Source organism: Gallus gallus, chromosome 2 (genome assembly GCF_016699485.2).
Source record: "Gallus gallus isolate bGalGal1 chromosome 2, bGalGal1.mat.broiler.GRCg7b, whole genome shotgun sequence".
Lineage (NCBI taxonomy): Eukaryota > Metazoa > Chordata > Aves > Galliformes > Phasianidae > Gallus > Gallus gallus.
The window spans coordinates 122,701,553-122,720,791 of NC_052533.1; the positions used below are offsets into that span (position 1 = coordinate 122,701,553).

Sequence of the window (19,239 nt, forward strand, 5' to 3'; positions counted from 1 at the left end):
GAGAGTGTCTTCAGCCTTTCCTGTGTCCTGTGCAACCAGATCTCACGTCTCATTCAGCAGTGAGCTCATGTTTTCCTTAGTCTTCCTTTTGTCACTGATGTACTTAAAGAAGTATGTATGTCTTGTTGCCATTGACATCCCTAGCTAGTGTCAATTCTGTTAGGGCTGTGGCTTTCTTAACCTCATCCCTGCATGCTCAAAGGATGTCTCTTTATTTCTTGGAGATTACCTGTTCCTGCTTCTGCCTTCTGTGTGCTTCCGTTTTGAGTTTGAATCTAATGATAAGCTAATTGTTCATCCATGGAGATATGGGGATTGTAAACCATTGCTTTTTGCTGCTTGAAATTTTCGTGTTTTTTTCCTAGATTTGTTGACTTGTTTCAAATAAGTACTGAAGTTTTACTGAATTCTCAGCTCAGCTGGAGTGCTGTTTGCTCAAATCGTGCCCTGTCATTATTACTTTGTGCCAATCTGTTCATTCTATCAGAACTGTTAGCTTCTTAGACATTACCTAAAACAGAGGGACAGACTTTATCATCTCATTTTGGTAAGTTGCTTGAGATCAGTATTAATAAAAAAGTGGCAATTGCCATTCAATGTGAGATATGTTGGTATTGAATTCCATAGCTAGTACAAAAGAATAAAAATATGCTGATTATTGATTAAAAAAAAAAAAAAGTAAGCAAAAGTAAGCAAACCTTCCATCGCTATCTTTAGAGGAAACTTGAAAAATAAATAAAAAAGGAGGCACACAGATGACTTACTGCAAATGCAGGAATCGCAGCTGAAGGCAAGAAGTCTCTCTGAGTGACTTTCTCTGCTTGTATACTACTTTCATCAGTTGCTTAACCATCTCAGGAAACTCACTTCTCCTGATCTGAGATTTATTTGGTTTTTAGTTAGATTTATTTTCTGAGAGAGCAGTGTATTTTTTATTTAGATCATGTTTCTCTATTGATTTAATGATAACTCTCACTGAACACCATAGATTTATTTCTCACTTTCTGACCTTAGAATCATCAAATTGGAATTTGTCAGACAGAATATACTTTAAGGAAGAGAAGAGATAATTGGACTGCTTGCATCCCCTTCACGTTTCTTTACAGTTCTATTTTTTAGGTAGCATATCAGTTGCATCCTTAGAACTCACATTTTTGAGGGGAATAAAAATTGAAATGCTATTGAAGAAAGTGTGAGTGCTTTTTTTTTTTCTTCTTCCATTTTTTATCTTTTAGGTAGGTGCTTCTTTACACTTCTCAAACTGTTACAATCAAATTAGGTAACTTGTCTTCCTCTGGCACACCAGAACTCTGCTTATATAGAAGCTTCTGAGTAATGCAGTTTATTTTCTAGGAAACAGTAATTTAATCCTTCTAATAAACAAGTTGAAATTTCAGCTGTCTTGAATGGTCAAAGATAAGCTATGTGAAGGAAATAAGAATGGTAAGGCTATGATTATTATAGTTATTCTTGTTTTTGTTCTTTTTTTTTTTTTTCTGTTGAAACATCTAGTGGTACTTTCCTGGAATTGATGTTTTTCATTATCTTGCTGTTGTTTTATGCATCTTTTTCTAGCTTCATTCTTTTTTATTGTGTTGTCATAACAGTAGATAGTCCTTTTCCTTTTTTATCACCTTTTTCATGGAACATAGGAGTGCCATATTGCTACTTAGACACTTTGTGTAAGAAAGTAAGTGTGAAATAATATATACTTGAGCCAAATACATTGTTACTTGGATCCAGCTGTAGACTAGTTCTGTCTAGAAAGGCTATTTAGACATTTCAAAGTATTTAATGTGATAAGAGTTGCTTCTGACTGTGTTTTCTTATCTTGTAATTTGCATGTAGCTAGTTGCAGTATAAATTTCTGAAGTAACTGTTTTTTAATAGATATGTTGACTAAACTATGTATATTCAAATGAATTAGAAGGAAACAGAAGAAATAATTAAATGTGGGGAAAAACATAAAATTTTAATAATCATTCAAAGTAGATGTCTTTAAAAAAAGGTTTTGGAAGACTAATCTAACTATTTAAAAACTGCTACTAGTGTGTAATATAAAGGTACTAAATGATAAATATGTTAGAAATGGTCAAATATTATGGTTTGTTTCCTTAAATTTATTGTTTAATTAAGAACATAGTGTTTGTTGGCCCCATATAAATAATTGTGCACATTAAGAAGATGAGAAAACTCTGAATTATTCCACCATTCAGTTCCTTGGCAGTTAGCATTTTCCACTGTGTGCTATTGTTCTAATACATATTACAGAGAAATCTTTGGTTACAAGGTCATTGTGACTATATAGATTCCAAAAGCAGAAAATGATAACTTCATTTACTTCTGAGAAGATGGTAATCCTCTTTTTGTATCTAATAGCTTGTTTTTGAGTATACCCGTTGCATTTTCTTATGATCCTTGTTTTGCTTCTGTATCACAGGGGAACACCAAAAATACTGTAGCCTTTCTTACCTGAATTTGCTGTTTGGAAACTCTTAAGTGGACTTGAGATTTTTTGTATTGCAATTGTTATTTAAAACTAAAGCAGTACTGGCAGTAAGGTGATCCTTAAGATACTCTGGAAAATGTAGATTGGTTTCCACTTATCAAAATTTAATTCTGTGGAAAAGAACAACACATAAATAGGCAGGCGAACTTCACCATCGTTAAAAGTTTTAGGAAGGATGCTTTTAGTTATAAAGTAGAGCAAGGATCCTAAGGTCTGGGGTCATTTCTGCCTTTTATATTCTACTCATAAAATATTTCATGCTCTATTCATGCCGTATTTTGTATCCTTGGGAACTACTGGAGGACTTCTGCAATTTTACAGTACATTAGAAGTTTAGTATGGTTCTTCATAGTATTTTAATCTTTTCTTAAATTATTTTCCCATTTTAACCTTGCTGTATGTCAGTATTATATAAAAAACATCTGAATATTTTAATGGAATGCAGCTGTTTTGACAAAGATAGACAAAGATTGAAAATAGCTATATATCCAGAGAAGACATAATCTACTGAGGAGAAGAAAAAATACTTAAATTGGCATTAGGCTTTGTGTTTTAACACATACTTTGAATTTTTCATTAATAGTAAAGCATTTCCTTAAGCATGAAGCACTCATCTTTTCATAAAACTTTAGTGAACTGCACAATTTTTAAGATCACTGTCTCTCTCAAGTACAGTAAGAAGGGAAAGCATGGTATGTAGGGTTGGAAACAGTGGAGGCAAGAGAACAAATCATAAATTGCCACACAATTATGCTTTTCCAACAAAACAACCTGAAAATGGCATGCTATCCAGAAGGTGTGGTCTTCACAGCTAGTGGTAAACTTTAAACATATTGTGGGAAAGAAAAATGGCTAGTATTTGGCCTAACTGGATGTACTCTTGTTTATAAATAGGCTTCGATGTTGTCAGCAGAGAACGATCCACTTGGGCCTTTGCCACCAGGGTGGGGTAAGTTAATTAGCTGTTGACATCAGGAGGTGACAGTTAGAGAAATTTGGAATGCAATTATTGTATAGTTTGTGTGTTTGTTTGTTTGTTTTCTCTTTCTCCCTAGAAAGGAGAGTGGATTCAAATGATAGGGTGTATTTTGTAAATCATAACACAAAGACAACACAATGGGAAGACCCTCGAACCCAAGGGTAGGTGTGTATATTGACTGTATAAATGAAAAGATATTGCTTAATTATTGCTTTAAAAGTCATGATGTAGGCAGGAGGCAAAAATTACTGCCTGCATTTTTTTTCCACAGTTTACAAAATGAGGACCCTCTTCCAGAGGGCTGGGAAATCAGATACACTAGAGAAGGTGTACGATACTTTGTTGATCATAATACAAGAACTACCACCTTCAATGATCCTCGTACTGGGAAGTCTTCTGTGTAAGTGAGGAAATGTAAAAGTATTTTCTAACTTTTTCATTTGTTAAATTTCGATGATGCAACTCTTCTCATACCAGAAAACAGTCTATGCTTCTAGCTAGAATTGAGCAATAAATTATGAACATGTTTTTGCATAAACCTATTTTCAACATTTAATTGTCAGTTTCCCTGTGCCACACTTCACCGTACTACTGTAAGGTTCAATAGTTTTTATGCACCGTTCAAATATGAAGATTGTAATTGCACTATAAATTGAGAAAGGAAGTGAAGTAATCTTGTGCATCGTAAATTCAACTAATATAACTAATAGGCAATTTTAGTGGAAACAACAAATGATTGTAAGATGCGTTCCTTGTAGTTATATATGCTCTAATAATATTAATGGCTAAGCGGACAAGTTCTAAATACTTGCCAAAATTTTACTTGCAGATCTTCTGTTTCTAAATAGGTTAATCAGAAGTGTTGACCCAGCTGATGGTGTCTGTCTTAATGCCTTTTGTATACAGTAGCATTTACAGAGCTTACCTTTGATGTGTCGGTGACATTTCCTTCAAAGGACCTGTAGATCGGTGTACTATAAATTTCTCTTGGTCCTACAAACAGATGAACTCTTTATAACCTGTGTTAACCCTTGGTGATTATGATGTGATTAAGATGATACTGCAACCTTTCTCTTGGTGAAGACAATATAGTGGATGTCTTTCCTTTATCTGGCTTTTAATTTTTACAAAATTGATAGATATTTGAAATCCTCAGAATCTCTACCCTTGAGCAGTATCTTTAACTTGAGTAGTATCTTTAACAACAACAGCAGAAAGGAATGTGTGGCAAGGGTGAGGAATGGAAGACTGGCCAACCAAATGTTTTGTTTATTTGGGAAATAATACAAAAACAAGTTGGGATATATATTAAGAATTTCCATTTGTGATCGTATCTTATGATTGCAATCTTTTGTGCATTTTTTAAATCTGCAAGCTTTTGTTTAGTGTTGAAAGTGCTGTTTAATGTCTGTGTGGTTAATGTATCTCAAATATATTCCCTTACAGAAATAAAGGGCCACAGATTGCCTATGAGCGTAGCTTTAGGTGGAAACTTGCTCATTTCCGTTACTTGTGTCAGGTACTGATTAAGTAATTACTTAGTTTTTTGAGACTTTTTGAATTTTCATAAATGTATTTTCTGCCTTGTAACATTATTACTTTATGATTACAGTCCAATGCACTGCCAAGCCATGTGAAAATCAATGTATCCAGACAAACTTTGTTTGAGGATTCCTTCCAGCAAGTAAGACTGCAAAATTTGTTATGTTTATAAGCTGAAGATTTTCAGCTTCAGTCTGTAGCCAATGTATATTTCTTCTTCTTTGTAGTGATCAAAATGCTTTGTTCCATCAAAGCCTCTTTGAGGAGGGTCCTCTATAAACTAAAAGTGTATTATCAATGAAGATATATTTCACTTAAGATCAGAAGGACTCATATTTTTAAGTTAGTTGTCTAAACTCCCAAATATGTAACATCTGAGATGAAAAGCCTTTTAGCCAGTTTTCCTTTAAGATTGGCAGATAATGTATACCTTTGGAAGAGTATAAGAACAGGGCAACCATGTAGTGATAATTTACAGATAAACTCTGCGCCTTGCTCGTACTCTGCTGCTCAAGGATTTTGAATCTGAGTTGGTATTTTTGTGTTCAGTTCTCTGACTGCATGTTCCATGAGTTGATGTAATTGCTTTTCAAATCTCTGTAAACATTTGCCCTATATGGGGCAATCTGTATCTGTTACTATATCTGTAACAATTAAATCTAAATTTGAAGGAGCAATTGCATTGAAAATATATCATTTATAATTTAGGATGAATTTTGTTTGTTTGACAGATTATGGCATTAAAACCCTATGATTTGAGGAGAAGATTATATGTTATATTCAGAGGAGAAGAAGGATTGGATTATGGTGGATTGGCAAGGTAAAGTAAAATTTATTTGGAAGTGTTATTTTTTCCTTTTTTTTTAATGGCATTCTAATCTTGATTTCTAATGTCAATCTGTTCAGAAAGTAACTGCTTGCTTTTACACTCTTGTCTTGGTTAGTTCTTTAGCTCCCCTTAATGTATTAAGGAGGTAGAACTGGCAGCTCTGGCAATTGTTATGGGTACAAATTGTATCAGTAAAACTGTGATATCACTTCAGTTCATTGACAAAGACTAATGCTTACATTGGATTTCATTTTTTTTTTGTGCCACTAAATTTCTCTAGACAGAGTTAGTTCAGAAAGTTTCTACCATAAAGTTCAACTTTGTTGAAAATAGGGATTGTGGAATACATAGTTTTGCTTATTTAGGAAAAAATCAAACAGACAAACACCAGATTAGGGGCTGATACGAGCAGGACAGCTGTGAGCTCGGAGAGAGCGGTGAAGGCGTGAAGTAATGGCGGAGGACTTTGCAGGCTGTGCAGGAATGCCCAAAGGCTGGAGCACAGGTTTTTCTGGAATCTGAAGTGGATTCAAAGAAATTTTAACAGAAGGTCATAGGTAAAGTGCATTTCCTTTGTTATCCATTGGATAACCACTGACTGCTGCAGCCAGTTACTTGACTGAAGTGTTGCTATTAGGATGAAAATGTCAGTTACCACTGCAGGTCTACAGAACCAGATATAGTGGTAGGTGATAGAGATTTTCTTTGCTGTGTTGGTTTTGTTTTGTTTTGTTTTGTTTTGTTTTAATATGAGTTCTGTTTTAGTTTTGTTCTGTTTCCAGTTAACTTACTGTGTTAAAATGTGCAGTATTTGTAAGTAAAGAAACCTTATTTGTGAACACTGAGGTTTTTGAATATGTGTGTGCTTATGTGTCTGAATTACAATATTATAAGTTCTTTTTGGAGGATTGCCGGGAGAAATCCACTTTTTTTTTTTTCTTTGCATGAGTTTTGTTTTGTTTGGTGTTCCTGTGATGTTGACCCTGGGCTTAAGCTGGGAACCAGGAGAGTTCAAGTAACTTGTTCCAGAGAAACAGAAGTACTCCAAAGAAGAATAATTGAACTGAAGGGTATCAGTCACAAAATATGGCAGAATAAATTTAAAAAAAGAAATATGCAAGTAGTAAAATGGCATAGATTTTGTAATAAATCTTACCCAAGATGTGGGATGTGAAGCTAAGAAACAGCAAGGATCTCCTTGTAATTTAGATGAGAATTCTTAAACAAGTGCTCACATACTGACTTGCTAAGGCAGTGCTGTGTTAACACAAGTACTGAAAGCCAATGCATCTGATTAATCATGCTGTCTCTTTGCAGGCTAAACACTGTGTGTGCTCCCTCCAGATTTTTGCCATGTTTAGTAGGACCAATCTGAATGCTTTATCCTATGGCTAGTTCTAGCTGTTAACATGAAAAAGACATTGCTTCTACATATTTCTTACTGACGACTAATTTCTTTGTTTCTTTTCTTGTTATCTGCCTGTGATATAAATTAAAAGCTTATTAAATTTGATACTGCTATACAGAGTTAATATAATTGTCTCAATACAAAACTTGGCATACAATGGTGTACAACATTCTTGTGCTTACTAAAAGATGCACAGACCCCACTTAGGGCTGCGGTATCCTGGCTGCCTTTCTCTGTTTATTATTTCTAAGTAGTCTTCCAGTTAGAAGCATATTTTATCAAGTTGTGATCCATGACTTAAATTTCATTGAACTGTTAGGAGAAACACATCTGCAAGCTCTCATTTTTATTCCCCGATTTCAGGTAAATACAGGGATAGAAAAGACACCTCTGAAATGTGACAGCTGAAAGACGGTCAGAAAAGAATTCTATTCTTGCAATTATTACAGGATATACCTTTCTCCTGTTGCAGCTTTTCCCTAGCCCTTGCTTTTCAGTTACAAGTGTTTAGGGTCTGGTATTAAAATACTTGAGTATATATGTCTGCATTTGAGGTCTCTGGTTATATAAAAATGCTCAAAGTGACAAATATTTTAAGCATCAGCTATCTTGATACAGAAATACCAGATTCTATTATAATTTTAGGTCAGCTAAGTTGGAATCGATGAAACCAGGGAAAAAATGTATTAAGCCTCAACACAACGAAGTATTTTCACATCGTTGTGTGCTGTTGGCTTAACTGATGCACGATAATTTGTTAAATTGCTGTAACTCAGTGTTTGTTTTGCTGACAGACTGGGAATGGAAATAAGATGATGTTTGATTTTACCTGGATTGTTCAGAACTTTTTTAATAGAGATTTGAGTCCTATGCAGTAAGGGAGGCATGGTGAGGGTGGATTCTGTGTAACTCTTGGCAGCTAAAACCTGTGCTGTGAGAGTGTGTTCAAGGTGAGAGCAATCATTTCTAAACGCTGGAAACGGTGACTTTTAGCGTTATAGTTTTTGTGGATTGATTGTACGTTTAAAAAGTGTGTAAAGCTTTATATTTTTCTATGGTTGTAATACAACACTGTTTATATTATTTTCCAAGTTCACATATATTTTGACCATTTCATTAGATGCTTAAAGGGAATGGTGATAAAGATGTGTATATGTGTATTTGATGGTTTTTATGTGTATGCTTGTTTTTTTTTCCATAGAGAATGGTTTTTCTTGCTTTCCCATGAAGTACTGAACCCTATGTACTGCCTATTTGAATATGCTGGCAAGAGCAACTATTGCCTGCAGATAAATCCAGCATCAACGATCAATCCTGATCATCTTTCATATTTCTGTTTCATTGGGCGTTTTATTGCCATGGTAGGTTAGAGTTTTAAAGTTTTATTGTTCCTTGTAATTTTACAATTATTTCTGAATTGTATTGTTTTTATAGTTTTAATTTAAGCAAACCCACCTGAAACATTCCCTGAGTGTTATGTTTCTTAAATGCTGAATTTTCCTGGGATGGTGAAGGAAATGAATATGAAATTCAAAATAACATTTTAATTTTGTCAATTAGATGTGTGTTCTTCATATGAACAGTTGCTTTATTGTCTGAATACTGATGCTCTGACAAATGTGACTAATATTTTTGTAAAAAGGTTTGTCAGTTGGACTTGGTACATGTTGATGTGTTAGAAAAAATGAGTTAAAAATGTTTTGCAGAGTACAGTGTATCCAAATATGTGTTTAAATTAAGGTTCAGAGGTCACATGTGGAAAAATGGAAGCTTGCAGGGGAGTTTATAGCATCCTGAATCACTGCCATCATGTTTCTCTTAAAGCTATAAGCTAAACAGAGCTGTTGTATCATTTCTTCTTGTATCACTGAGCTGAGTATCTGTAATGGAGTCTTCCTATAACATATTTTTTTCCTTCCATCTAGAGGTAGAGGAAACTGCAATGCCATTTAGCAGGAAGATGTGGTAAAGCAAATTATTTGCTAGAATTAAATACTGTTTATTTTTGTAGTGATTTTTGTTCATAGGCATCATATAAATGCCTGTTAATTAAGAAATCTACCTGATTGTAGAAGAGAATTTAATTCAACTATTTAAAGTCATAACAAGCCAAACTTTCTTGAAGTAGTTGATATTTTCATTTTAAATTCCCTAAGAAAAAGAGTCTGGTATAATAGTGCCTAATGTAGATAGTTTCAAGGTTTGAATGGCACTAACTGCTCTACTTCCTGGAATACCTTCTAATGGCTTAAAATAGCACAAGCAATAACCTAAATGTGAACCATTTTAAGGATTCTAGATGGTTGTAATAAGTGTAGTTATAGTTTCTGTTTTCACAGAATTCTAGAAGGTTGCTGCTTTCAGATCATAAAAACTTCACTTGACTTTAAGTATTGAAATAGCCACAGGCATCTTTGACTGCAGCTGAGTTAAATGTAAATATATGTCTGGTATTACTCTGTTACTCTCTTACTTGTGCTACTCTTAACAAAATAAGATTGTTAAATGGCAGTTGATACCAGCATGCTACAGTTGTTATGTTTGCTACCACAGCTATTAAATGAGATTATTTAAGAGTGTACTTTTACAAAAACAAAACAAACAACAGGAAATCATATGGCTGGATAATGCACTCAGTGTTTATTTTGTCCAGTTCTACCAGTTCACTGTCTCACAAGGATTCTAGACTAGTTTAAAAGTAAACAAACGAAAAAAGGCCTCATGCCTTTTTTATGCCTTCATACATGCTAGAGTAATCCTTAGAGGGGACATGAGAGTGTAGTGCAATCAAATGGAACGTTGTCTTTTTCTGGAGAAAATGGGCTGTTACACTGGTTCTTTTTCCTACTATTTCAGTTTTAAGGAGAGTCAAACAGTAAATGCCATACTGCAGCCTATTTTTAGAGTGATTTAGAATATACTTGCAGCCCAGAAGGCTGATGGTATCCTGGGTTCCATCAAAAGAGTGGTGGCCAACAGGGGAAGGGGGGTGATTGTCCCCCTCTATTCTACCATCACGAGACCCCATCTGGAGTACTGCATCTGAGTCTGGGATTCCCAACACAGGAATGATGTGGAGCTTTTGGAGAGGATCCAGGGGAGGGCCGCAAAGATGGAGCGGGGATGGAGCACCTCTCCTATGAAGACAGGCTGAAGGAACTGGGTTTGTTCAGCCTGGAAAAGAGAAGGCTGCAAGGAGACCTCATTGCGACCGGCCTTCTAATATTTAAAGGGAGTTTATAAAGATGAGGGAAGTCAACTTTTTACATGGGTAGATAGTGGTAGGACATGGGGGAATGGTTTTGAACTGAAGGAAGGGAGATTTATATTAAATGTCAGGGGGAAGTTTTTTAATGAGAGAATGGTGAGGTGCTGGAACAGGTTGCCCAGAGAGGTTGTGGAAGCCTCATCCCTGGAGGTGTTAAAGAGGCCAGGTTACATGGGGCCCTGGGCAGTATGATTTACTACTTGGTCTAGTGGCTGGTAACCTTGGCTGCTGCAGGGGAGTTGGAACTTGATGATTCTTGGAGTCCCTTCCAACCCAAGCCATTCTGTGATTCTCTGATTCTATGAAGAATGTGTAGTGGATTAGGATGAGAAGAACTAATAGAGCAGAGCTATTACTGTGAAAATATCAGCTTTCAGAAGCACTGAGTCTGTATAGAGGTTAATACTGTGTGTACGCATTGATGTTTGCATAATATTGTGGTTCGTCACTGCTAACTGGGTCGCACCATGTGTGTGTATGTAGTGAGGCATTTTTTTAGTGTGATTTTTGATAGGAAGAATCTAATTTCTCTCTTTTTTTTTCCTATAAAGAAGGTGATTCTGAAAGCTCTTTCAGAAACATTGATTGCATTTTTAATTGTTTGTACAAGCTGAGTAGCATTGTGTAAAGGATGATTTTGCATGATGTATGCGTCTAGTGAAGATGGTCAGTAGTATCCAGGTAGGATGAAAAAACGTGCTGAGGTAACACTTGGCATACATACCTATCCACATAATAAGGAGGAAACATAGTAATTGCCTCATAAAATGGCCATATCCTTTTATGAAATGCTTTTTTATCGTATGCTTGGATAAATTTTGTCAATTAAACTTACTAATCACTTAATGTAACATTGTTTTTGTTTATTTATTTAAATACAAAGCTGCTACTCCTGCTTTTTATCACTTCAAGGAGAAAAGGATACAAGTCCAGAAATTCAGCAATTCAATAAAAGATAAACAGGCTTTTTTTTTTTTTTTTTTTTCTGTTTCAACAGGCATTGTTTCATGGGAAATTTATTGACACTGGTTTTTCTTTGCCTTTCTACAAACGAATGCTGAGCAAGAAGCTTACTATTAAGGATCTAGAATCTATAGATACTGAATTTTACAACTCACTAATCTGGATAAGGTTTGTAGATTTCTCTTTTGAAATTTTATGAATTCTCTGTTTTAGTATTTATATTGTAATCTGTTGTGTTTTTCTTTTTTCTTTCTCTTAGGGATAATAACATTGAAGAGTGTAACTTGGAAATGTACTTCTGCGTAGATATGGAGCTCTTAGGAAAAGTAACCTCACATGAGCTGAAATCAGGAGGTTCCAATATCCTGGTAACTGAGGAGAACAAAGAAGAGTATATCGGGTAGGAAGGCTTAGACTTCAAAGAAAGCATTAAATGTTTTAACTGTAGCTTTAGTATTTTGTGACTCAGCATTTTTATTATTGAAATGATATCTTGGTTCTTGTGGCATCTTGGTGGTTTTTGCTCTTTGCTCTTTTTCCCTTTCCTTCCATTTTTCCCACGCCACAAAACCTCCTGCCTCCTCCCCCTTCCCTCCCCCAAAAAAAGACGTGTTAACAAGATGAAGACCTATATTATTACTACTGTTACTATACGTGTAATGAGAGAACAGCTGAAACTGAAAATGAGCAAACCTATTTTAATTAACTTCTCATAATGGAAAGAAATGTATTTGACAGAAGATTTCAAAATTGTTGCTGTGGTAACTTGAAATTGAGGATGGTGTATAACGTGGCACAATGTGGTGTGACGTTTTCTGTCTTTGTTTTGATGTACTGCTCTTTCCTGCTTCCTTCCTATGACTGTCTTTTGTTTTGAACTCCTTTCTGATCAACTTGAGTGATCTCCAAAGTGCATGTACAGAGATTTTTTCTGTGATAAAGCATACGTTCCATGCTGCACATAAAGTTCCCACTTTAAATTAATAGTCTTTAGGTTTGCAGTGAAATAGTTTCTATAGTATGCACCTATATTTACTGTCACTTTCTTAGACTCAGAAAAGGCTTGACAACTTTAGTTGAAACTTGAAAAAACACTCTTCCTTCTTTTAAATCATAGCATAAGTCAGATGTTTGGAACAGAAAATGACTACTCCTTGCTGAAGCTGGAAGTATGGGGAACCATAGTTATAGCTATTATAAGCTGCAGTATTACTGCAGTGTATTTTAAAATTAGTGGAAATGGTTCTTTTTGTCCATTGAAATGCTAGGATTATACACTTCAAGGCGAAAGCAAATTTTGCCATAATAAAATCATACTGCCCAAATACTATGATTTTCATGAAATAATTGCTGAATTTAGATGAATGAAAGATTTATAATAATAAATCTTTTTTTATTGAACGAGAACCTAAATAACATTCTGCTGTTGTTACTGTCATTTGAACTTGGAGATTTGTAATAGTGTCAGTATGCTAAGTTCTTTATAGGCTGCAGATTCGTACAGTGTGAGAAAGTAAAATAGGAGGGAATGTTGCCTCACTGGGCCACATACATAATTATGTACGTTTGAACTTCTTTATGTTGAGTACTAATTGATGTTTAATTTTTCTTCTTTTTTTCCCATCCCAGGCTCATGGCTGAGTGGCGATTTTCTCGGGGAGTTAGAGAACAAACCAAAGCTTTTCTTGATGGGTTTAATGAAGTTGTTCCACTACAGTGGCTACACTACTTTGATGAAAAAGAGCTGGAGGTGAGGTTTTCTGTTCAGCATTTTTACCTTCTGCAAAAGTAGAATGAATAAATGGATAGCCAGCTTGAATTTCTCACTTGTGGCCTACTACATTTTATACCCTGTGGGGCATGGAGGATTTAATAAGAGAGGCAACGGTAAATCACAAGACAGTATCCTTATTGAATCTGTGCTTCGCATTGTCCAGTGGATGTGAATTATGGATTCTTTCTTCCACTTTGACTGTGTTTTGCAAGCTTCTATGAAAGGATCAGAGTATGAGATCACAGATGGACGAATTTGTTTTAAAAAACTTTTCCCTCTAGAGGATGGCCTTTTAATAGGTGGCACCGGAGTTGATTCTGGTGTGTGGTGATTGCTTGGTTTGATGTGAATAATCTGTGGTAGATTATAGGATTATTCCACTTCAGGACATAAAGCTGTAGGAACCAACAAGGTTTGATACTAGATTTTGTAGATCCTTAGTAACAACCGAAGGGCTAATAACAAGTATTAGTTGCATACACAGAGTTTTCTTAAAAGTCAGCCTAATCTATGTGTGCTGTTAAGGTTCTGATTTGAAGCAGGGACAAAAGGTTTTGAAGTAGCAGGCTTATTTATTACTGAGAGACTTGCCAAAGTTGCCTGTTTGTAATGAGCAGTGTTTTGAAAGGTTCTTTTTAGGAGGCTTTGCCTTTATGATTTTCAGCTTTCATTGCTTCTAATAGTGAGTATTTTACAAACTTATACTTTGCAGTATAATTTATTTTTTTTTCTTACAGTAGTAGTAGTAGTAGCAATGTAATTGTCATCATCTTGGAATATGAGTCAAGATTTTGATGTGAAAGGTATTGTCCTGGTTAACGTTGAACTTCCTTTTATGGGAAAGGTTGTATCTTTTATTATTGAATTAGTAATTGGAAGAAACCTCAGTTTCCGGTATGTAGGCTTTCAGACCACATAAAAACACAATCAATTTTGGAGTTCTGCAAACTTAGCATAAAGAAAAATCTAATTATAGCATAAAATTGCCAGTCCTTTGTTTGGAACAAGAATCTACATTTTTGTTAGCATGTCTCATACAAGATAACAAAGCAACTCTTAATTTCTGTGTGTAGCTGTGTACATTGTCAAGTCTCATTGTCTTTCCTAGGTTATGCTCTGCGGTATGCAAGAAGTTGATTTAGCAGACTGGCAAAGGAACACTGTTTATCGTCATTATACGAGGAATAGCAAGCAGATCATATGGTTCTGGCAGGTATATTGACCAATAAAACTTCCAACTTTGGGATTTTACTCTGTTTTCTAACACAAAAGACTTGTAAAGGGGAGGGATACCATCTGAATGAAGGCTCTCACTGGGTCCTTTCTTTTTTATTTTCTGAGAAATAAAGGAGTTCTTGGGGAGCATAGTGTAGGGTGGGAAATGGTAGTGAGATACTTGCATCATATTTGAACGGCTGAATCACAAATACTTATTTTTATATCTTGTCCTTTTAATTGATTGTATTAGAGTAGAGCTTTTTTTATTGTTGGCAGTGATGTACCTTCTAAATGTCCATAATGTAGTACATTAGAAATGCCACATATTATTTATGATTATCGTCATATTTACTGTGCCAGTCTAGTGCTGACCAATTACAACTCACATTTTAATTGAGTTAGCTGAGAATTACTTTCAGAAAAACAAACAACAAGCAAAACAACAGGCTCCCAGGAGCTATGAGTTTCCCTAGAGGGAGGTCCCAGCTAGGCATTTCCTGTCTTGTGATAAATCACAATTTTAGATATACCTTTGATAAAGTTAATCTAACAATAATACAAATCAATTGTTTGTAGCTTATCTATGTGTTCAGTGCAATGGGAGATTTAATGATAAGATTTCTCAGGAAAAAAAAAATTAAGCTCATTACTGAAAGATTCGTGATCATAAATTCAAGCAACTTGAATATGATTTCAGCATTTAGTGAAAGAAAAAATATTTGTTTTGTTATCGAGGTTTTTGAGTCAAAATTGCAGCTGTGTCAATTCCCTCTCTCTCTCTCCTTTTCACCTGCCCAGTAATTTTCCTTACAAAGTGCAATAGCTGTTAAGGACGATGTTCTCTCTCACTGGGACTGTCACAAGCAGGGAATACTTGAGTCTTGAGATGCTCAAAGCCTGAGGCTAGGCTACTGCCGTGTTTAATTATAGCACTGGAATGTTTTGTGTTTTAGTGCTTTAGAATGAAACAGTCTCTTCCTATTTGCTGATAGCTGTTGGCCATATTTTGTGCTGAAACAGTCAATAGTGCATATAATCTGAAATCACTGTCTTTTTTCCCCTACCCTCAATTTTACTGAAATGGAGAAAGATGAGCTTTTCTCAAGGTATCTTTTGAAATGGAATTCATGTGTTTTCAACAGCCCTGTAGGTTTTTTGCTTTCTCCAGCTTTGTCCAAATTTTTTTACTAAGTAATTTGAATCTCTGTACCTAGTTTGTAAAAGAGACAGACAACGAGGTTCGCATGCGGCTTCTGCAGTTTGTCACTGGCACTTGTCGATTGCCTCTGGGTGGATTTGCTGAACTTATGGGTAAGTGAAGAATGACCCAAATTTTTAGACTGTAACTGTTCCATTTGCAAATGAACCGGGCTGTAAGTGGATGCCAGGAACTTCTTGTACATCAGATTGGTTCTAGCAGGTCTTTTTATATCAGAAATCATTGGAATAACTTTATAAATGATTAGGAAATTAGCTTATTTCTACTAGCAGAATATTCATATTCATGTAACAAGTAGCACCCGATGATTTCTGAGTGCTTTATCTGAATTGTTTTATGTACAATAGATGTCTTGTGTATTACTTCATAGGAACAGATTACAGTTATTTTAATCTTATTTTCTAGGAAGTAATGGTCCTCAGAAATTCTGCATTGAAAAAGTTGGTAAGGAAACTTGGTTACCAAGAAGTCACACTTGGTAAGTTGTTACTTGTAAACTTTCTGTACCTTCAGTGGTTTCTCTATTCTGGTCTTGCATTTACCAAGTCAAAAGAAACGTAATTGGAATCATTATCCATCTCTGTCTTCAGTTTTGATTGCTCTGCCATGCCAATACTGAGAACTCTTCTGGTTCCCTTAATCTTAAATTTTGCTACTGCAACCTTGTGACATCATTAATATTCATTATACTTTTAAAACTGCTATCAGGAAGATAACTTTGGGAAGACTCAGAATGAAACAGAATTGTGGCGGAGGCTTTTTGGAGCCAAGGTTAAGGAAAAGTTAAAACTTATTTCCAGGCATGTGTACAAAGGATAAGGCTTTGGCCTTTTCATGTTCCTGCTGAAATTTGGAAATATATCAAATTAAATTTCTTGGTAAACATTTCCTCTTATGAGTATTACAGTTCTCTGCATCTCTGTAAAGAGCTTTCTTGAGACTTCAGAGGTCCTGTTTCTTTATCTGATGTGATACCAGCCTTTCGTTTCTAAATGCATTGATCTGAGACTTTGTTTTTACTGTTCATGGAAATGTTAAGGTAGTGAAATGGCATTGACTGACACTTCCTCATTTCTAATTGCTACATTGGAACATTTTTAACTTCTTCTATAGCAGTCAAGTAGTGTTCTGCATGGCATTTAGATAAACTTAACAGAGTTTTTTTGTTGTTTTTTTTTCCCCTTGCTCAGTTTTAATCGTTTGGATTTGCCACCCTATAAAAGCTACGAACAACTGAAAGAGAAGCTGCTCTTTGCCATTGAAGAGACAGAGGGATTTGGTCAAGAGTAGAAGCAGCTTCCAGTCCAAAAGGAGACTTTGCATATTAAAAGGCTCAGCCAACTAAAATTGCACACTTAATTGTATATAAGCTTTTTGTTCTGTACAGTGATCTTTCTGGAACTCTAAAAGTATAATTGTTCTCCGTTCTTCCACAGAGATATGCAAAACAGTTCAGCCTTTTCTACTTTTATTTATTGCCCTTCCAAAAGACCAGAAAAATCCCTCATAAATGTTGAAAGCAGACAAGAGTCTTATTTAAAATATATATTAGAAATATAAATATATATACTAATAAGCTCTAGTTTTATAGAGCTTTAAGTGTATGAAAAGTTGCAGCCATTTAAAAGGGCCTGGATTTGCTTTATCTTGGCTTTATTATTTAGAAAAACTGTTTAAACTGCTCTGTGTTCTCTCTTAAGAAACATCTCCAAGTTTGTTTTATTGCATGGCTGTTCTAAAAGGTGTTAAAGGCTTAGGCCAAACGTATCCTAAATATGTAGAAAGATGCTGCTGGTATTTGAGACGACAGAATATGATGTTCTGTCAGTTTAATTTTTTAAAATACATTAATAGCTGATATATCTCTCTTTACTACACTGATGTAGCCAAGGTCATTAATAAAGCCTTTATTACTTGCACAAGAGTAATGTACAATAAGATGAATGTGATTTAATGTTGAAAGGAATTGGTGCCACTGTTCTGACTTGTTGTAGGAGCTGAACAGAATATTTTGATTCATTTGAGCAGCATTGAAATTTGTTTACATATTACCTTGGGTTATTACCACGAGGATGTTAGGTAATCTTCAAAGAAAAAATAATAATAAAAGAGAAACTATGACACATTTTCTCCTTGGTCTGTTGTCTCACAGGTTTTTTATTATTTCCTTTTTTTCAATCTGTGATGTGTTTTTCACAGCTTCATAGAGTTATTAATGTAAACTGAGATAGAAGGGTAGACGAAAGGTAATGTGAACTTCGCTGCTTTCTATGCTCATGTTCAGTTTCTGTCATTGGATCTAGTAAACCCAAATAAAATTAAATTGACATAAGCTTTGCACAGTTAAAAATACTTTAAAGTATTAAATATTATTTCTCTTAAGTTCCTGTAGAAATTCAGATGTACCTGAACTATGTCCAGAACCTGTCATTCTTTTCTGTAGGCCAAGTTTGTCCTACGTGCATAGTAATCAGTGACCTAAAATTTATTCTCTTTAGTTTTTTGGTGTTGAGGGCATTTGCTGAACTGAAAAAGATGTTTGCAAAAAGTTATGACACCTTATTCATGTGAATTCTGTTAAATGCTACTTTTTAGCAAAATGTGCTTCCTTATTATAGAGTAAAATATGTTTCAAACTACCATTTGTATTATGCTTTAATATTAACTGTAAATTCCATTACATTTAACTTATACAGAATTTTGTACACGCATAAAAATGATTTCTTAAAATAAGATTAAAGACATTTCTGTAACATATCATATTGCACTGTTAAAAGTGTACACGCAGAAAAAAACAGCTATATCTGTTCTTGTATCTTTCTGATACAGCAACTGAATTCACTGAATTCTGCCAAACCTGTATTTTTCTACAGACTGGATTCTCTGGAGCCTTTGTACTCAAAATGGCACAGTTTACTGTGGAGCTGCTAAGCTGTACGTAGCTTTGATAACAGTGGTACTGCACCTGGCCCAATGAGAGCACTATCTTACATGAACTATCTGTAAGAGTTCCAACAACTTATATTTGAAAGATTCTCATACTACACCACATGTCTTCTGTAAAGCCGTTTTCATCAATACATTGTTAATTTTGAGTGTAATAGCACCAAAATTATGACTTAGGCAGGTTAGAGTGGAGGAAACTCTAAAGAAGTCAAAGGCAGGGCAACAGAAGTGTGTGTAGCTTACCTACGCACTTACTTTACAGTTCAGAGGACTGAAGTGTCATACAGTTGAACTTTATGAATTTGCACTAATGAATGACTTGGTAACCCACTACCAACTGCTGAACTTTGTGAATCTGTGAGTAAGTTATCAAAACAATAATAATAAAAAAGACAGCACATCACAAGAATGTAGTTGCTTCATTGATTTGCTAACTTTAGCTGTCTCATAACTGCAACCTTCTCCTATGGGTAAGAGTTAGTGAGCAAGGGAAAAAAAACACCACCACCCCGTAGCATTCTCTACATGGACATAACTGGCTTCAAAGGACTGACTACAGGTATGGTTCTTAAGAGGCAAAAAAC

At 35.0% G+C, this 19,239-nt stretch overlaps 1 protein-coding gene across 18 annotated transcripts in view; it reads left to right on the forward strand.

Annotated features, from left to right (window-relative positions):
* The window catches only part of WWP1 (WW domain containing E3 ubiquitin protein ligase 1), a 61,419-nt gene extending 42,358 nt beyond the window's left edge, over positions 1 to 19,061 (forward strand). For all 18 annotated transcript variants that reach the window (XM_046920213.1, XM_040678199.2, XM_046920225.1 and 15 more), the window contains 14 exons: positions 3,404 to 3,458; positions 3,565 to 3,649; positions 3,760 to 3,888; positions 4,935 to 5,007; positions 5,101 to 5,172; positions 5,762 to 5,850; positions 8,469 to 8,628; positions 11,533 to 11,666; positions 11,758 to 11,898; positions 13,128 to 13,248; positions 14,381 to 14,485; positions 15,705 to 15,801; positions 16,115 to 16,187; positions 16,900 to 19,061. In XM_046920213.1, coding sequence (XP_046776169.1) covers positions 3,404 to 3,458; positions 3,565 to 3,649; positions 3,760 to 3,888; positions 4,935 to 5,007; positions 5,101 to 5,172; positions 5,762 to 5,850; positions 8,469 to 8,628; positions 11,533 to 11,666; positions 11,758 to 11,898; positions 13,128 to 13,248; positions 14,381 to 14,485; positions 15,705 to 15,801; positions 16,115 to 16,187; positions 16,900 to 16,999 — 1,434 coding nt within the window. In that variant the 3' untranslated portion in view covers positions 17,000 to 19,061. The remainder of the gene's footprint in view (positions 1 to 3,403; positions 3,459 to 3,564; positions 3,650 to 3,759; positions 3,889 to 4,934; positions 5,008 to 5,100; positions 5,173 to 5,761; positions 5,851 to 8,468; positions 8,629 to 11,532; positions 11,667 to 11,757; positions 11,899 to 13,127; positions 13,249 to 14,380; positions 14,486 to 15,704; positions 15,802 to 16,114; positions 16,188 to 16,899) is intronic.
* The last annotated feature ends 178 nt before the right edge of the window (positions 19,062 to 19,239 follow it).